Raw genomic sequence first — 14,819 nt, forward strand, 5'->3', positions numbered from 1 at the left:
GAGGCTTTCTTTAATTAAAGTTCCATCTATTGCATTGTTCTGACTGTAGTCATAAGTCTAGATATTGCCTTATCAAGGAAGTGGTCAATTTATATTTGTGTTTAGTTTAGGCCTGTATATTCTCTGTGGTGGAGAAAACTGGTTGTTTTCCACAGTTTCCAGTTAGCCCCGCTGCATTCACACAGTAGACAAAGATATTCCAGAGAGCTTCCGGGCAGTGCAGGGGTAAAGTTGCCCACCACCATGGACTGTGGCTCAATTACTCCATGATGCCTCTGGCATGACCGGGCAGTGCAGCGAATACAATTGGCCATGTTTGCAGATGGGAAGCTGGTAGGGGCTCTCTGTCTGCACCAAGGAATCTCTTTTTGAAGGAAGAGACACCGACGTCATTTTCTATATCCAACAATTCCAGCCGGCAGATTCCTTGCACTGGGGTCTATTGAACTCACACCTGAAGTTTGGTGAAATAACATTGGAGTCTATGAGAGCCGGCTGGACAGCTTATGAACAATTGAACGATTGAGACCTTTATAAAATTCTCAAATCAATAAACATATGTTTTAAAAGGAAAAAAAGAGGTAACCAAAGAGCACAAAGTAAGTTTCTGAACGTGCCCAGTATCGCAAGACTGTCCAACGTTTCCTGTCTGGCAACTAAATCTTGCGATACCTCTGACTCTGAGATGGAAAGGATTAGATCCTCAATACAATTATGTCCTCTATGCCCATCAAAAAGCAAGTGATTAGAAAACGACCTGTGATATGTCTTCTTTTTTTATTCCTGAACTGATTATATGACAAAGGTGCACATCGTTCATAAATAAGTGAGATAAGTGTTTGTTTATTAGCTGAAAGAGATTCCTTGGTCTGCACTCTTCCAGGTTGGTGCGAGTTAGCCTGGCTAATAAGCCAGACTCAAATCACACTGTCGTGTGGTATTTGACTCTGGAGATGCTGTGTATGGATCTTGTTTCCCGGGGGGCGGGTTCAAACATTTTCTCTTTGACGCAATTGGTCAGAGCTACTGTCAGTCAATGGTCTCAAGCATTGATCGTCACTGTACCAAAGCCCGCCCATATTGCATACCGTGTCCCGATTGGCCACACCAGTTCTCTGGTGTAGGAAATGGGCGTACAATTGAGCCTCTCCAGACCGTAATCCGCCGGCAGGCAATTTTTTTTTGCCAACGGCTGATTCGGTCTGGCTTATTAGCCAGGCTAGGTGCGAGTGCCTTCTCAGAAGGGACTACATCCACACCCTGTTGCTGTCATTTCTGATGATGATGAAGATTGCCTACCACTTTCTCCATTTCTATCTAGAACCATGGTTAATAGGTTATAACAATTATCCCTTACTGTTGCTCAAACCTCCCAAGAACAAGAATAGATGCGAGTGTATATGAGAAAACCAGCAGAGACGAGAATGCCTGTGATGATGACGGGTAATAATTGTATAAAGGTTAGATTTAACCCCCTGTGCTCTGTCTCTGCCCCTACCCTTCCTGTAGCTATCCAGAGAATGGCGTGGTGCCGATGAAACCGGTGGATGTGCGGCCACGGGCCAGAACCATTCTGCGATGGGACCAGCTAAAGGTGGGCCTGTTGGTGATGGTGAACTACAACATGGAGATACCCGAGGAGAGGGGTTTCTGGTTTGAAGCCGAGGTTCAGGCCCTGAAACAGACTTCCCGGACTAACAAGGAGCTCCGTGTCAAAATCCTGCTGGGGTGAGGTGGACGGTGTTGACGGCAGGTGGTGTGGAACATTGATCACTTCCTGAGTCATTTTTTTTAATATATCTTTATCACAATGGTTTATTGTTGTTTGTCTTCCTTGTGTAGAGGGTGCAGATATACACTGCATATTTGTGTTCATAATTTGTTGTACCTGCATTGAGTGCATTCATTCAGAGAGGCACCACCTCTCTAGTATAACTTCCTTACATCTTCTCTAAATGAGACTTCATCACTGTTTTTTATGTCTTTCTCCCTTCTTTCTCCCATTTCTTGGTTCACACACACACACACACACACACACACACACACACACACACACACACACACACATCATTCTCTTTGGCTCCCTTCCACAGGGGTCCATTGGATGTTATAGGGGATTGTAAAATTCACTTTCTGGACGAGGTGTACCAGGTGGAGAAACCAGGAGCTCGTGCCCTTTCTGCTGCTGATGGACCATTCAAACGTATGACTCAGAACATACACAGAGCACAGACATATAGGCACATGTGCCACCATGCATGCCACAATAGACGCACACATGTCCGTTTTAGGACCAAACCGCACCAATGCAACTCCTTGCAACTCACTCTGGTTGCATTCAACTACTCACAACCATTTGGTTGCAAGGAGTTGCATGGCGAATCATTGGTATAGAGCAGTGCCCCCCCCTCCCCCCAGGTGGGTTGGCAATTTCGGGCAATCAGGAGAGAGTACCCATTTATCAGCTTCAATCTTATAATGTTCAAGATTTTGATAGTTAATTTCTTTGTGTGTCATCATTTCCAATTCCACTTGTTTAAGCTGTATCCTGTGCGAGTTCTCTCTCCTGATGGGATCAAATTGGTATCCCGACCTGATGATGCATTTTCTGTTTACTAAAGAGATGGAGACAAGGAAACTGAACAAACACTCAATAGCAATGAATATAGAGCAATTTAACACTTATTTTAACAAAAATCACACCCGTGTGAACTGAGTGGTGTAAGGTCTTATATAGACTGATCAGCTGTGGTCTGACGTAATGAAATCACACCCGTGTGAACTGGGTGACCGTAGCAACCATGCTCATTTTTTTGGCACAGACAGACAGACACGTAAACTAACAAAGCCAGTCGTAGGAGTGGTTTACACCACTCAAAAATATAGCACTTAGCCTACCTTAATTTAAAAAATCACACCCGTGTGAACTGAGTGGTGTAAGGTCTTATATAGACTGATCAGCTGTGGTCTGACGTAATGTCTGACGTAATGAAATCACACCCGTGTGAACTGGGTGACCATAGCAACCATGCTCATTCTTTGGTACGAACAGACAGACAAACTAACAAAGCCAGTCGTGGGAGTGGTTTACACCACTCAAAAATATGTATAAAACATCTCATTTGTCTGACAGTCTTGTCAGTCTATTTTCAGCGTGCGACACCGGCATGCAACAAAATACAATTGCCCAGCTGTGTAATTCTTGTTCGTGTATTATGCCTTGGGGGGGGGGGGGGGGGAACTAAGAAAAGAAATGCACTTAAAAACATTCACTTTCAAACAAAATGCTGGTTGTGTGCGTGCGTGTGTTCTCTCTCCAGGAAAGAGTGGCATAGAGTGTAAGCACTGCAAAGCAGACCCAGATGTGGAGTGTCGCTTCTGCTCGTGCTGTGTGTGTGGTGGCAAGCAGGACGCTCACATGCAGCTGTTGTGTGACGAGTGCAACATGGCCTTCCACATCTACTGTCTCAACCCCCCGTTAGCTACCATCCCTGATGACGAGGACTGGTGAGACAACACACACACACACAAATGGAGTCCAAACGAGCAGCACGCACATACCAAAAGCATTCTACAGGTGCTACGTACATAGAAGAAGGCATGATACTGATCTCGTAGCTCCCAGAAGCACTTTATTTTAATCTCAAGGTTACAACGTTTCGACCCATGTGGGTCGTCATACCTGACGAAGACCGGGACGTGGGATCGAAACGTTGTAACCTTGAAATTACAATAAAGTGCTTCTGGGAGCAACGAGATCTGCGTGCGAACTGCCTTCCGTCTTCACAACACACACAGAATCACAGTGTCCCTGGCTTCCCTATTCTGGGCATGTCATTCTCAAAAATAGCCTAGGCCTATAATTCTTAACCGCATGAACCCTAGCGGCCCTATTCCGAGGCGATACACTCAGTGAAAATGGCAGGTCTACAAGATTACGCAACGTTTATACCTAACAAATTGGGCTCAAATAGCCTCTGCTCGCTCAGATAGTCTAAGCCTATAATTCTTGCCCACATCAATTCTAGTGTCCCTATATTACAAGCTCACACGTCTCAGACTATGTGATTACCTTGCTTATTGTCACTCTGGATCTACCAGCAAAACATGTTGCAATGTGAAACTTTGTGAGCTTGTAGATCAGGTATTTTCAGTGTCAGGCTTAAGTGACTTAACATTGAGGATCTGATGACAATTATTTATCAGAGCCTTTTGTTTTTAGGCTTCATTCACACGTATCAAACACCAATCAAGCACATGTTTGGTCGTTTTTGTTTGTTTAGGCTACCACAATGCTTTTTCAATGGGAGTCACATGGTTTTACCAAACATTTTTGTTTGATCGGGGGGGGAGGGGCAGAACACCACCAGCAATCAAACACAAATGTTTGATCAAACCATGCGACTCCCATTGGAAAAGCATTGTGGTGGCCCAAAAAAACGACCAAACATTTGCTTGATTGGTGTTTGATACGTGTGAATGAGGCCTTAGATGTTTAAAGCCCTTTGTTTGGCCTTTTCATCTGTAGCTTTGTCAGAGCTAATGACGGCACAAACTGAGTTCCCTGTGTTCCTTCAGGTACTGTCCCACGTGTAAGAACGACACAAGTGAAGTGATAAAAGCAGGAGAGAAGCTCAAAGCCAGCAAGAAGAAAGCCAAAATGCCCTCTGCAACGACCGGGAGTCAAAGGGACTGGGGGAAGGTGAGTCACAGCCATGAACAACTAAAAGTACCACCTGATAGAGACGAGGCTAGGAATGAACCCCGCTCTATACTTAACCCATTCAGGCCTGACGTCGAAATTTAAAAAAAAAAAGTTTTCTAAATCATGACAATTTTCGGAAAGATTTGAGGCACATTTTAACGATTTTTCAAAAATAGCAGACCTACAAGTTCATAGCGCGCCACTCGGTGGCGCGCTATGAGCTTGTAGATCTGCTATTTTTCAATAGCTAAATTATAACAATGTTTAAAACACCAAAAGGGGTTCCCGCCCCAAAATGGGTTAATGGTTAATGTGGTTAAACGCTAACGTGACATGGATGCGTTCCAGGTCTCAATGGATTAAACCATCTCCCCCCTTGGTAAACTGGACATGAACTGCCACTGTACAGTACTAGATGAATTCTTCTAAATTCTATTGTGTTCTTACTTCTGATATCTATGAGCAGAATGTGGAGTTGACTGATATTCACTGACGTCATGGGTCATGGCCACATGACATCTGAGATCGACATGGAAGTCACGCTGTTTCACACACAATAGAGCACCAAAGTCCTGACGTCACTGTCAGTAGAGGGCGTCAGTCCACAGGTTCATGTACTTTTTATTTGCATTGTAATCTCCATAGGGGGATTTTAGATCGCCTCATATAAGAACTGTGTTTGAAAAATAAACCGATCACCCCGGCCTTTTCACTCATACGGATATGAAGCATCGACTGAAGGTGGAAATGTACAAATATACCCAAAGAGTAACAAAATAAGCGTTAGAAACGAGTCAAACAACCCAGAGACTACATTTCCGGGCAGGCGGGTGGCTGCATCTGCCCGTCGCACAACAGAAACTGAATGTCAATTACGTTTATCTTTATTTTTATTTTATTGATATTTAATGTTTCGTGGTTAGTACGAGTCGAGTCACCACCAGCTGAGCTTACGTCAACGAGGAATCTCAGGAACGCAATGTGTTGACAGCTGGGCGTGACGTATATTAGCAGCGACATTGCCTCCATATGTAGTTTCAAGGCTTTTGCGGCCACATTAATTCCATTTTCTCCAGAAACTGGCTGTATCAAATATGAATGGACATCATTAACGACGCACAGCCACTCCCCTGACAGAAAGGCCGGGGTGGTCGGTTTATTTTTCAAACACAGTTCTTATATGAAGCGACCTAAAATCGCCCTATGGAGATTTCAATGCAAATAAAAAAATCACACCCGTGTGAACTGAGTGGTGCAACAGTGACGTCACACACTAACCATAGCAACCATGCTCCTTTTTTGAGTGGACAGGTACACGAACATACAGACATACAGACAAATACAGAACATACAGACAAATACATACGCCTGTATGTATTCTTTCATAGTTTAAGTAAGGCCCCAAATTATATTACTATGGTGCAAAATTTACTGCTATTTTCCTACAACCATCAGTGGAAAATGACAGCTTTCTTATTACTCTATATACTAATAGAAAATAGTCTAGCCAATTGTATTCGGGCACATTAAAGTGTGTTATAAGTCAAAGCAATTATTATTAATTGCATATTATTGCAATTTCATGAATTGCAATTGAACAAAGACTAGTGTCAGTCTTTTAGTGCAGATAGATATGCCATTAAGGTCAGCAGGACTGAAGTTATGATATAGAATAACTCCTTGTCTATAAAGTTTCATGACATATGTGACATGAAACTTTAAAAGATAATTCCCCTCAAGTTTGAGTTTCTGTGTAAGTTACAGTATATTGTTACTCTCTGCACTTGCAGGGTATGGCCTGCGTGGGTCGCACTAAGGAATGCACTATTGTTCCTTCCAATCACTATGGGCCTGTCCCCGGCGTTCCTGTTGGAACCACCTGGAAATTCAGAGTACAGGTTAGCTTTTATGGTCTAAAGAGTTGCTTCTGATAACATTGCAACCTGATAACACTGCAATCACATTATTATCAGTGAACTGATGTGACATTATTGTGATTATTGATGTTTTTTAAATATATTAATCAGCACCATTTTCTTTAAGCTTCTATATTATGTAAGCTTCTCTCCCCCTCGTCATCCTCATATCATCCATGTGCATCTTTGCAGGTCAGCGAAGCGGGGGTGCACAGACCACATGTAGGCGGCATCCACGGGCGCAGTAATGATGGCTCCTATTCTCTTGTGCTTGCCGGGGGATTTGAGGATGAAGTGGTGGGTTGTTGATGTTTTTAAACGATGCCTTCCACATGAATATTCTTCCTTTACCCCATCTGGTTACATCGTTTTGTTGTCCTTATAAACTCCCCACTCCCTCCTTTTCTTCTTCTTCATTGTTGAAGTTCCTTGAGGAAGTAGTTTGACGGCAGTATTAAAGTCGGCGGTTTCCATGTATACTTATATTTCTATCTCAATTTTAATTGGTACAAACCAGATCACAGTAACTCGCTAGAACTGCAATCCATTGCATATTATGCCCCTTCTCACGATACTCCTGAGGAGGGGAACCGCTACAACCGTATTTACAAAGTACAGACTACACTAGACGCACAAGTCAGTCTCTAGTCTAAACGGTTAAATCAACTAGAGACTGAGGCCATGTCCGACTCGGTACCCGAATCCGGGTCTCCCACATGAGAGACGAGAATTTCTAATAAGGCAGTTGGTCAGAGGAGATGTTGCACTATGAGCTTCAGGCAGTGCAACTTGTCAACCCGACACCAAGGTCTATATTTCTCACACAGATTGGTTAAAATATCACTTTATTTATTAAAATAAGTTCCAGGTTGCAGCATTAAGAGGTGTCTGAATTGACAGGATGTTGCATGGATATCTCAGGCTGGAAATGTCCATGTTGTTTTGAGTGTTTTTGTTCCACAGTTACTGACCTGTGCAATTTGTGGGCATGACCTGTAGGACAGGGGAGATGAGTTTACCTACACAGGAAGTGGGGGGCGCGACCTCTCGGGAAACAAGCGGATTGGCGAGCACTCGTTTGACCAGACCCTGACCCACATGAATAGGTACTACACCTGAACTTAAATCACGACAATAAGCTTTCAGTCTGTGAAATGCCTCCTTGGGAATATTTAATTGCTTCTAATGACGACAGAAATGGCTATGCGCCGCACACCACCCAGTCACCATTGTACTAAAGCAAGATGTTGGGGATCGAACTGGACTCAGTGGACTTGGATGGGGTCAGATGGAATTTCTTGCTTAATTGTTTGGGGTTGGGGGTCAAGCTTTGACTCAGCATTGTTGAAAAATGCTATTTGTTGTTTATATCGTAATTTATATACACAGTAGAGTCCTCAGTGTACAAATGTACCCGTTGGGTTTGAGTTAAATAAACATGTCAGAATTGCAAATTAATAAATTAACACTGAGGATACTGCATGATTAATAGATCTTTTGAAAATGATTTACAATTTTACAGCTTCTGACTAAAAGGCAAAACACAGGAAAGGTTCACATTTGTAGATATTTACCGATAGTTCAGGGTTCTGATTGAGCCTTCTGTAAATCTTGGGAAAACCCTGGAGAAGCCGTTGAGTGCAAAACCGAGTTAGACATAACTACTACATCCCATGGCTCTTGCCCTCTGGTGTAGGGCACTGGCATCGAACTGCGACGCACCTCTGAACGACAAAGACGGGGCAGAGTCCAGGAACTGGCGGGCCGGGAAGCCTGTGAGAGTTATACGCAGCTCCAAGGGCCGACGCATCAGCAAATATGCCCCTGAGGAGGGGAACCGCTATGATGGTATTTACAAGGTACGGACTACTCTAGACCAATGTGTCCCAAACAGTTTCCCATGTGTGGGTTACGGACACATTTTTATGAGTTTCCTACATTAATTTTTTAATTATTATTTAAAAACATTTTCAAAGAACATTCCCAAAAAAATCTAAACAAAACGTGAATTAAAAAAGAATTCAATTCCTTTTTTTTCAGCAATTTCACGAAGAAATAATAGAAAAATCTAAGAAATTCCATAAATTAGAAAACGTGAAAATAGCCGATCTTGTAGATTTGCTATTTTCACTAGTTTGGGTCCCGAGGAGACATCAACAAAAATTTGGGTCACAGGCTAAAAGGTTTGGGAACCACTGCACTAGACCCACTAGTCGGTCTCTAATAACCTTGGAAACCGTGTACATGTATGTCCAAAAACATTCCTTTGTTATTACAGTTTTAAAAACATTTTAAAGATGGAGTGCCGTGATTTTTTTTCCCACCCTAAAACATGATCATCAGGTATTATTATATAAGGAGGAAGATTTTTTTTCAAAAAAGTGTACAGTATTCGTTAAAATGTTTTATGTGGACATGCCCACCAGTTCATGAAGTATACGTGGGTTACACCAACCTCATCCAGTCCCTCCGCCTCCTCCTTTAAGACCACCCACCTGTCCTAGTCCCACCCCCTCTTTACAAAACGACTGCCCATGGCTCTGCCCAGTGCCCATTTGTTTACAAAATTCTGACCAAGGACGAGGAGGTAATGCCCTCTTCATTGTGGGGGGGGGGGGGGGGGGGGGGCATCATCATCTGTAATGGGAGCAGCCATAGCCACTCCAACTGTCTTATTGGGATTGTCTAATTTGGCACTGGACACCTACTGTTACTGTACAGCAATAGAGCTCTGGAAAGACAGATAATTCCTAAATATTTATTAGTTGAAAATGGTATAATTGCTTGCAATACAATGAGTATCCATTACATCAGGGCATATACTGACCTGACGAAGATCTGTGAAGATCGAAACGTTGTCGATATTTCAATAAAGTAATTCTTTACCAAAAGAATGGTGTGCGGGCCCTACCTCCTATCCATTACATCAGGGACATTATTCATATAGCATCACTGCATACGCTTTACTATTCTTTCAACCTGACATTCCCATTTAATTGTATTATTTCCAAAGCCCCTTACTTGGAAATGGAAATGTAAGCTACAATATATTACAGTATTCATATAAAACGAAACTATATGCTCTAGCTCTCATATTAATGCATTCATTAGAGCCATCTCCACCATTGTCCTCCCTTGATAATACACTTCTGTCCGCACAGATAATTTGTCTTTTATTTATTATATGACAAACAAACTTGTGTTATTTCCTAGCTCTGAACATTACGTTGGCTGAGACTGTATGACTCGAGTTGGTCCCGCCCACGTCAGTAGGTTGTGCCGGTTTAATGTCAAATTCTTACCGTCTGAACATCGTATGAAAGATCTAAAGGCAGTAATCTACATACTGTATAATATGTTTGTTGTTCTGACGGTCTGAAATAACACATTGATGGGCTGAAACAACCGTTTAAAACGTTTAGTTATTTGGCACACTGTGTTCAGTGCGTTGAATTAACATGGAGGCTCGTCCCGGATCGAACGAAAATCCATTGGTAAACAGCGATGCGCGTTCTCAACCAGGACCGTCTCTGTACTGCATGTTGAATTCAACGCAGAGCGGCATACCAACCCGATTTTAAAAGGTTTTTTTCAACCCATCCATTAATTTCATCACACCGTCATAACAACAGACACCTGTAGGTTACCGTGACTACCGTTACATTTTCCATACAATGTTCAGAAGTGATCTTACCGAAGCTGAACTATAAATCCCACAATTAAACAGTGAGGGATGTCACAGACAGTCAGACACAAGGCGATACGATCAAACTGATTCATGTTCACAATTCATTTTATTCGGCCTGAGAGATGTTTAACTTACTGGTAACACTCCCGATGTGCTGCTGCTTTCGGTGTCCCCATGACTTGGACTGAGTTGGTACTGAAGCAGTCATCAGCTAAATGTTAACTACACACACGCACTCTGCCTGGTGACGCGAGGTTACTGGAAGAGAGGGCTCTTCCAGTAACCTCGGGCTCACACTATGACTTTATTTCATTGGCACGTTTGACTGTCAAGGTTCAGCCTCCAGGAAGAAAGCCTAAATACAAAGGGAAGACATAATTGCACATAAATACCACACCAGGGGGCCTGACGAAGTAGTAGTAGTCACCTCATAGACACATGGAAAACTGGGGAAAGAATTGTGGCACTCCATCTTTAAGATAGTGAAAATAGCCCATCTACAAGTGCATGTGTTATGTTGTGAGCTTGTTGATCTGCTATTTTCACCATCTTAAAATGTTACTCTTGTATGATTAATTCACTTTTGGAAAAAAAACACAAAGTTGAAATCTGGAAATGCAAGGTTTCTGCCCGACAGAAATGACATAGAAGTTACTGTTCTTTTGAGATGTGATCCTGTCAGATTGACAGTATTTGTTTGTATCTGGACTAGGTGGTGAAGTATTGGCCAGAGATTGACAGTATTTGTTTGTATCTGGACTAGGTGGTGAAGTATTGGCCAGAGATTGACAGTATGTGTTTGTATCTGGACCAGGTGGTGAAGTATTGGCCAGAGATTGACAGTATTTGTTTGTATCTGGACTAGGTGGTGAAGTATTGGCCAGAGATTGGGAAATGTGGTTTCCTGGTGTGGAGGTACCTGTTGAGACGTGATGATCTGGAGCCTGCCCCGTGGACACCCGAGGGACTGGAAAGGATTAAGAAACTGGGAATAACTGTACAGGTTAGAGATATTGGTCCCTGTGGGAACCCAGCCAACATAGTATACATGGTTTTAGTGGTTAAAGGTTATAATAAATAAAGTAATACATCCAATGAGTTAAAAAAATGTAAAATAAATTGCTTTCACCCTCAATTATATGGCACTATTTCTCCCTTCTAGAACCTGTCTAGTACAATCACTTATCATACATAAATTGTTGTATTAGCTTTATTTTTATTTATTTATTTTCTCACACACACACACTGGACCGCTCAGTGATTTTTCCATATTTGATCAGTGTAGTATGCACACATTTTGTGATAATAATCTGCGATCATCTCTCAGGTTGGCGTTTGGAAGTTTCTGACTACAAATAAAGCTCTGTTCAATTTATACTACTTTGTAGTAGTATAAAATGAACACAACAGTTGGCTTTTATACTGTATTTCACCATGTTCCCCGTCTCTATGCAGTATCCACCTGGCTACGTAGAGGCCATGGCTAACAAGACCAAGAAGGAGGCCAGTGTTAAGAGTGCCGGTTTCACACGTGGAAAGCGACGCGGTGGGAGAAACCGACCACGGATAAACCTCAAGGTCAAGGAGGAAGAAGATGAAGAAGAGGAAGAGCAGCTAATGGCCACTGAGGAGGAGGGGCCACAGAGTAACGGAGGGCAGAAGACACCCAGGGACACTGGTGGGTGCATTCATTCCTAAAGTTCAAGTCCAGGAGTTATGCCTAATTTATAGACTAATCCATAGAGCGGTGCCCTGTAGGCCAGGTGTAAGCAATCAATATGGAGGGGTCAAACTGTGCTTAATGATACACCTCAGCTATGGCTGCGCCTAGGGAACCCCTCTGTGGATTAGTCTTTACTCCTGAGGCTGATCTACAAGCTCACAACACATCACATCCCCACATGTTGTGATCTTATAAAACATCGGCTATTTCGAGCATTGGACAATGTACAATAAAATAAATCTGAATGTAGGGTCTTTTTCTAGGTGTTGCATACTTACAGTGTGTGTGTGTATTTAGCAGAAGGATTGCCAGCAGAGGAGCCTTCCTCCAAGCGGGTGAAGATACTCAAGATAGAGGAGGGCTTCAAGCTGTCAGAGCAGCAGCTACAGTTAATCCAAGAGGACGGAGCCAACAAGAAACTCTGGGATGATGCCATGGGACACTCGAAGGAGGGCCCAGTATGTATCCAACTGAACTACAACACTGTCTAACATAATATGTGAGATATGCATTCTAAGTCACTCAAGTCAAGTATGTAAAATGCCATGTGAATTGGGTATGAATCCTTATTAACGCCAACTCTGTTTTAACACACGTGAACAGCAGTGGCAGCACACAGAAATGTGGAATTAATTGGCTAAATAACGACTACATTTGGGAGAAAATGGGGTAAAGATAATTGCCTACTAAAACACATGAACAAGGTATATGTAGCCTAATTCACTCCAACTCTGTATAAACATGCATGAATAAGGTATATATCCCTATTGAATCCAACTCTGTCGGGAGACAGCAGAAAACGGCAGCTCCTGTCTGCCCAGGTCTAGCAACGGCTAAATCCAGCCTGAATCAGATCTGAGCCACATCCAGATTGGAATCTGATTTGTTTAAATGAGTCATGTAACATGTTGGACTCATTTAAACCAATCGGATTTCAATCTCGATTGTGGCACAGATCTGATTCAGGCTAGATTTGGCTTAAAGTCTATAACACATGTGAATGAAGTAACTGCCCTCCATCCCTAAATGGCCTACTGAACAGCAGTGTAATAGTTTTAATTTAAATTGCAAAGTCCATCCTTTTTAACACATCGTGTGATTTCCGTGAAATTGTGCACACACATTGAGGAAGAAATGCCACGTGAACATTTTCAACTCAGCCTCATGGTGGCGCTATAACTCGCCGAAAGGTGTTTTTACCTCTAACTGCATGGATCTGTGGATAACTTTGTATGCCAACTCCCTAGAGGCCAAGGAAAAACCTTTGCCTGGAATTTTTCACATCTGCTCTTTATAGCGCCACCAGGAGGCCGACATATGTAAAACACATTTTCTAATATTACTCCTTCAGATTTTATCCAAATTTCATGCAAATCGGTACACATGCTCTCCATAGTCATGTGATCAAGACGCGTTTGTTTGATTTCTCATAATCCACCTTCATTGCCTACGATTGGCTTCTAAACCTTTCAGGAGTAGGCGCTTTGTACCCGTTTTGTACAAATTGCCACAACTACTCAACGCAGCGTCCGATTGCGGTGAAACTGTGCATGCATATTCCCACTAGGCTGAGGAAGAAATGCCACTTGACAGTTTTCATACCAGCCTCATGGTGGCGCTACAACAGGCCAAGCAGCGTCACACACACACACACATTATTCCTAAACATTTTGCCAAACATCACACACACTCCTATCCTCCTGGTGGAGACCTGTGCCCAGAAGGGCACTTTTTCTAGTTTTATTTTGTTATTATAATTGTTTTACTGATTGCTAGAGGTTCTGTCTTTTTGTAGGCCCACCCAGAATTCACAGCCAACGTCGGTTCCTACCGCAGATTACCAATGACATTTTTTGCATTGGGTTTGAGATAAATTAGTAAACTCTGTAATAAACAAATCCTCATGATCTTAACACATTTTTCAACAGAATAAATCATCTAGTCCTTGGCGTGGATGTAGCTTGCTCCAAGCCTATTATATTGCCAAATTGGCATTTTGTCCCATTAAGACCACAGTCGTTTTTGTTGTTTGGGACCAAAGTGTTGGATGGATTGACACTCCAACACTCACGTCACTAGCAGGGCTTAAACTATGGATACATTATATCAAGTGATTTGAGCTTGATGCTATTATTATTGATGCTAATTAATTGTGAAACATGTGCAAATTCCCATCCCTAATATATGTGATCCCCAAACTATAATCCTCCCCCGAAAGTCCAACTTCCTGCGCAAGGTGGAACAGATGTTTATGTGCGTGTGCTGCCAGGAGCTGGCATTCCAGCCCATCACCACCACCTGTACACACAGCGTTTGTAAGGTAGGTAGTTAATTTTGTTTATTAAAGGGTGTATATAGATAACATTCTGATGAAGACGAATAAGATGAATAAAATGACACTTCTTTTTGTGTAAGAAAAATGAAATGACACACACCCACAGAGCTTTTAAAAAGATGTGTATTGCTATTCTCAAACAATTGAATTATTATTTTGGAATTGGAATATTCGTTTTAACAACTTGCCAGCTTTGCTGGGATTTCAAAACTCAAGAATGGTATGGTACTTTTTACCCAGCCATCGCCTTACAATGTTGCAGATTACAAAGACCGCTTCCTTTGTTGCATTATAGAGGTGACAGGGAAATAGTGAAGCTTATGAAACAACAGTGTTGTAAAAGTGTGACATCTAGTGGCGGTGTGTTTGCTCCTTTATATTACTGTTGGTTTCTAATAAAGTGAAGAACGGATTGAAATCTCGATAGTTATGCCCACTACATTAAAACAAAC

At 42.3% G+C, this 14,819-nt stretch overlaps 1 protein-coding gene across 2 annotated transcripts in view; it reads left to right on the top strand.

The window, feature by feature from the left end:
• Window positions 1-14,819, top strand: part of uhrf2 (ubiquitin like with PHD and ring finger domains 2) — a 44,575-nt gene that overhangs the window by 25,012 nt on the left and 4,744 nt on the right. Inside the window, exons 4-15 of one of the 2 annotated variants that reach the window (XM_079525126.1) lie at window positions 1,510-1,728; window positions 2,094-2,203; window positions 3,321-3,507; window positions 4,579-4,702; window positions 6,496-6,603; window positions 6,814-6,918; window positions 7,621-7,727; window positions 8,318-8,480; window positions 11,175-11,312; window positions 11,765-11,987; window positions 12,330-12,490; window positions 14,251-14,352. In XM_079525126.1, coding sequence (XP_079381252.1) covers window positions 1,510-1,728; window positions 2,094-2,203; window positions 3,321-3,507; window positions 4,579-4,702; window positions 6,496-6,603; window positions 6,814-6,918; window positions 7,621-7,727; window positions 8,318-8,480; window positions 11,175-11,312; window positions 11,765-11,987; window positions 12,330-12,490; window positions 14,251-14,352 — 1,747 coding nt within the window. The remainder of the gene's footprint in view (window positions 1-1,509; window positions 1,729-2,093; window positions 2,204-3,320; window positions 3,508-4,578; window positions 4,703-6,495; window positions 6,604-6,813; window positions 6,919-7,620; window positions 7,728-8,317; window positions 8,481-11,174; window positions 11,313-11,764; window positions 11,988-12,329; window positions 12,491-14,250; window positions 14,353-14,819) is intronic. The other variant, XM_079525127.1, reaches the window with a different exon arrangement.

This window comes from Electrona antarctica (genome assembly GCF_951216825.1).
Source record: "Electrona antarctica genome assembly, chromosome: 16".
NCBI lineage: Eukaryota > Metazoa > Chordata > Actinopteri > Myctophiformes > Myctophidae > Electrona > Electrona antarctica.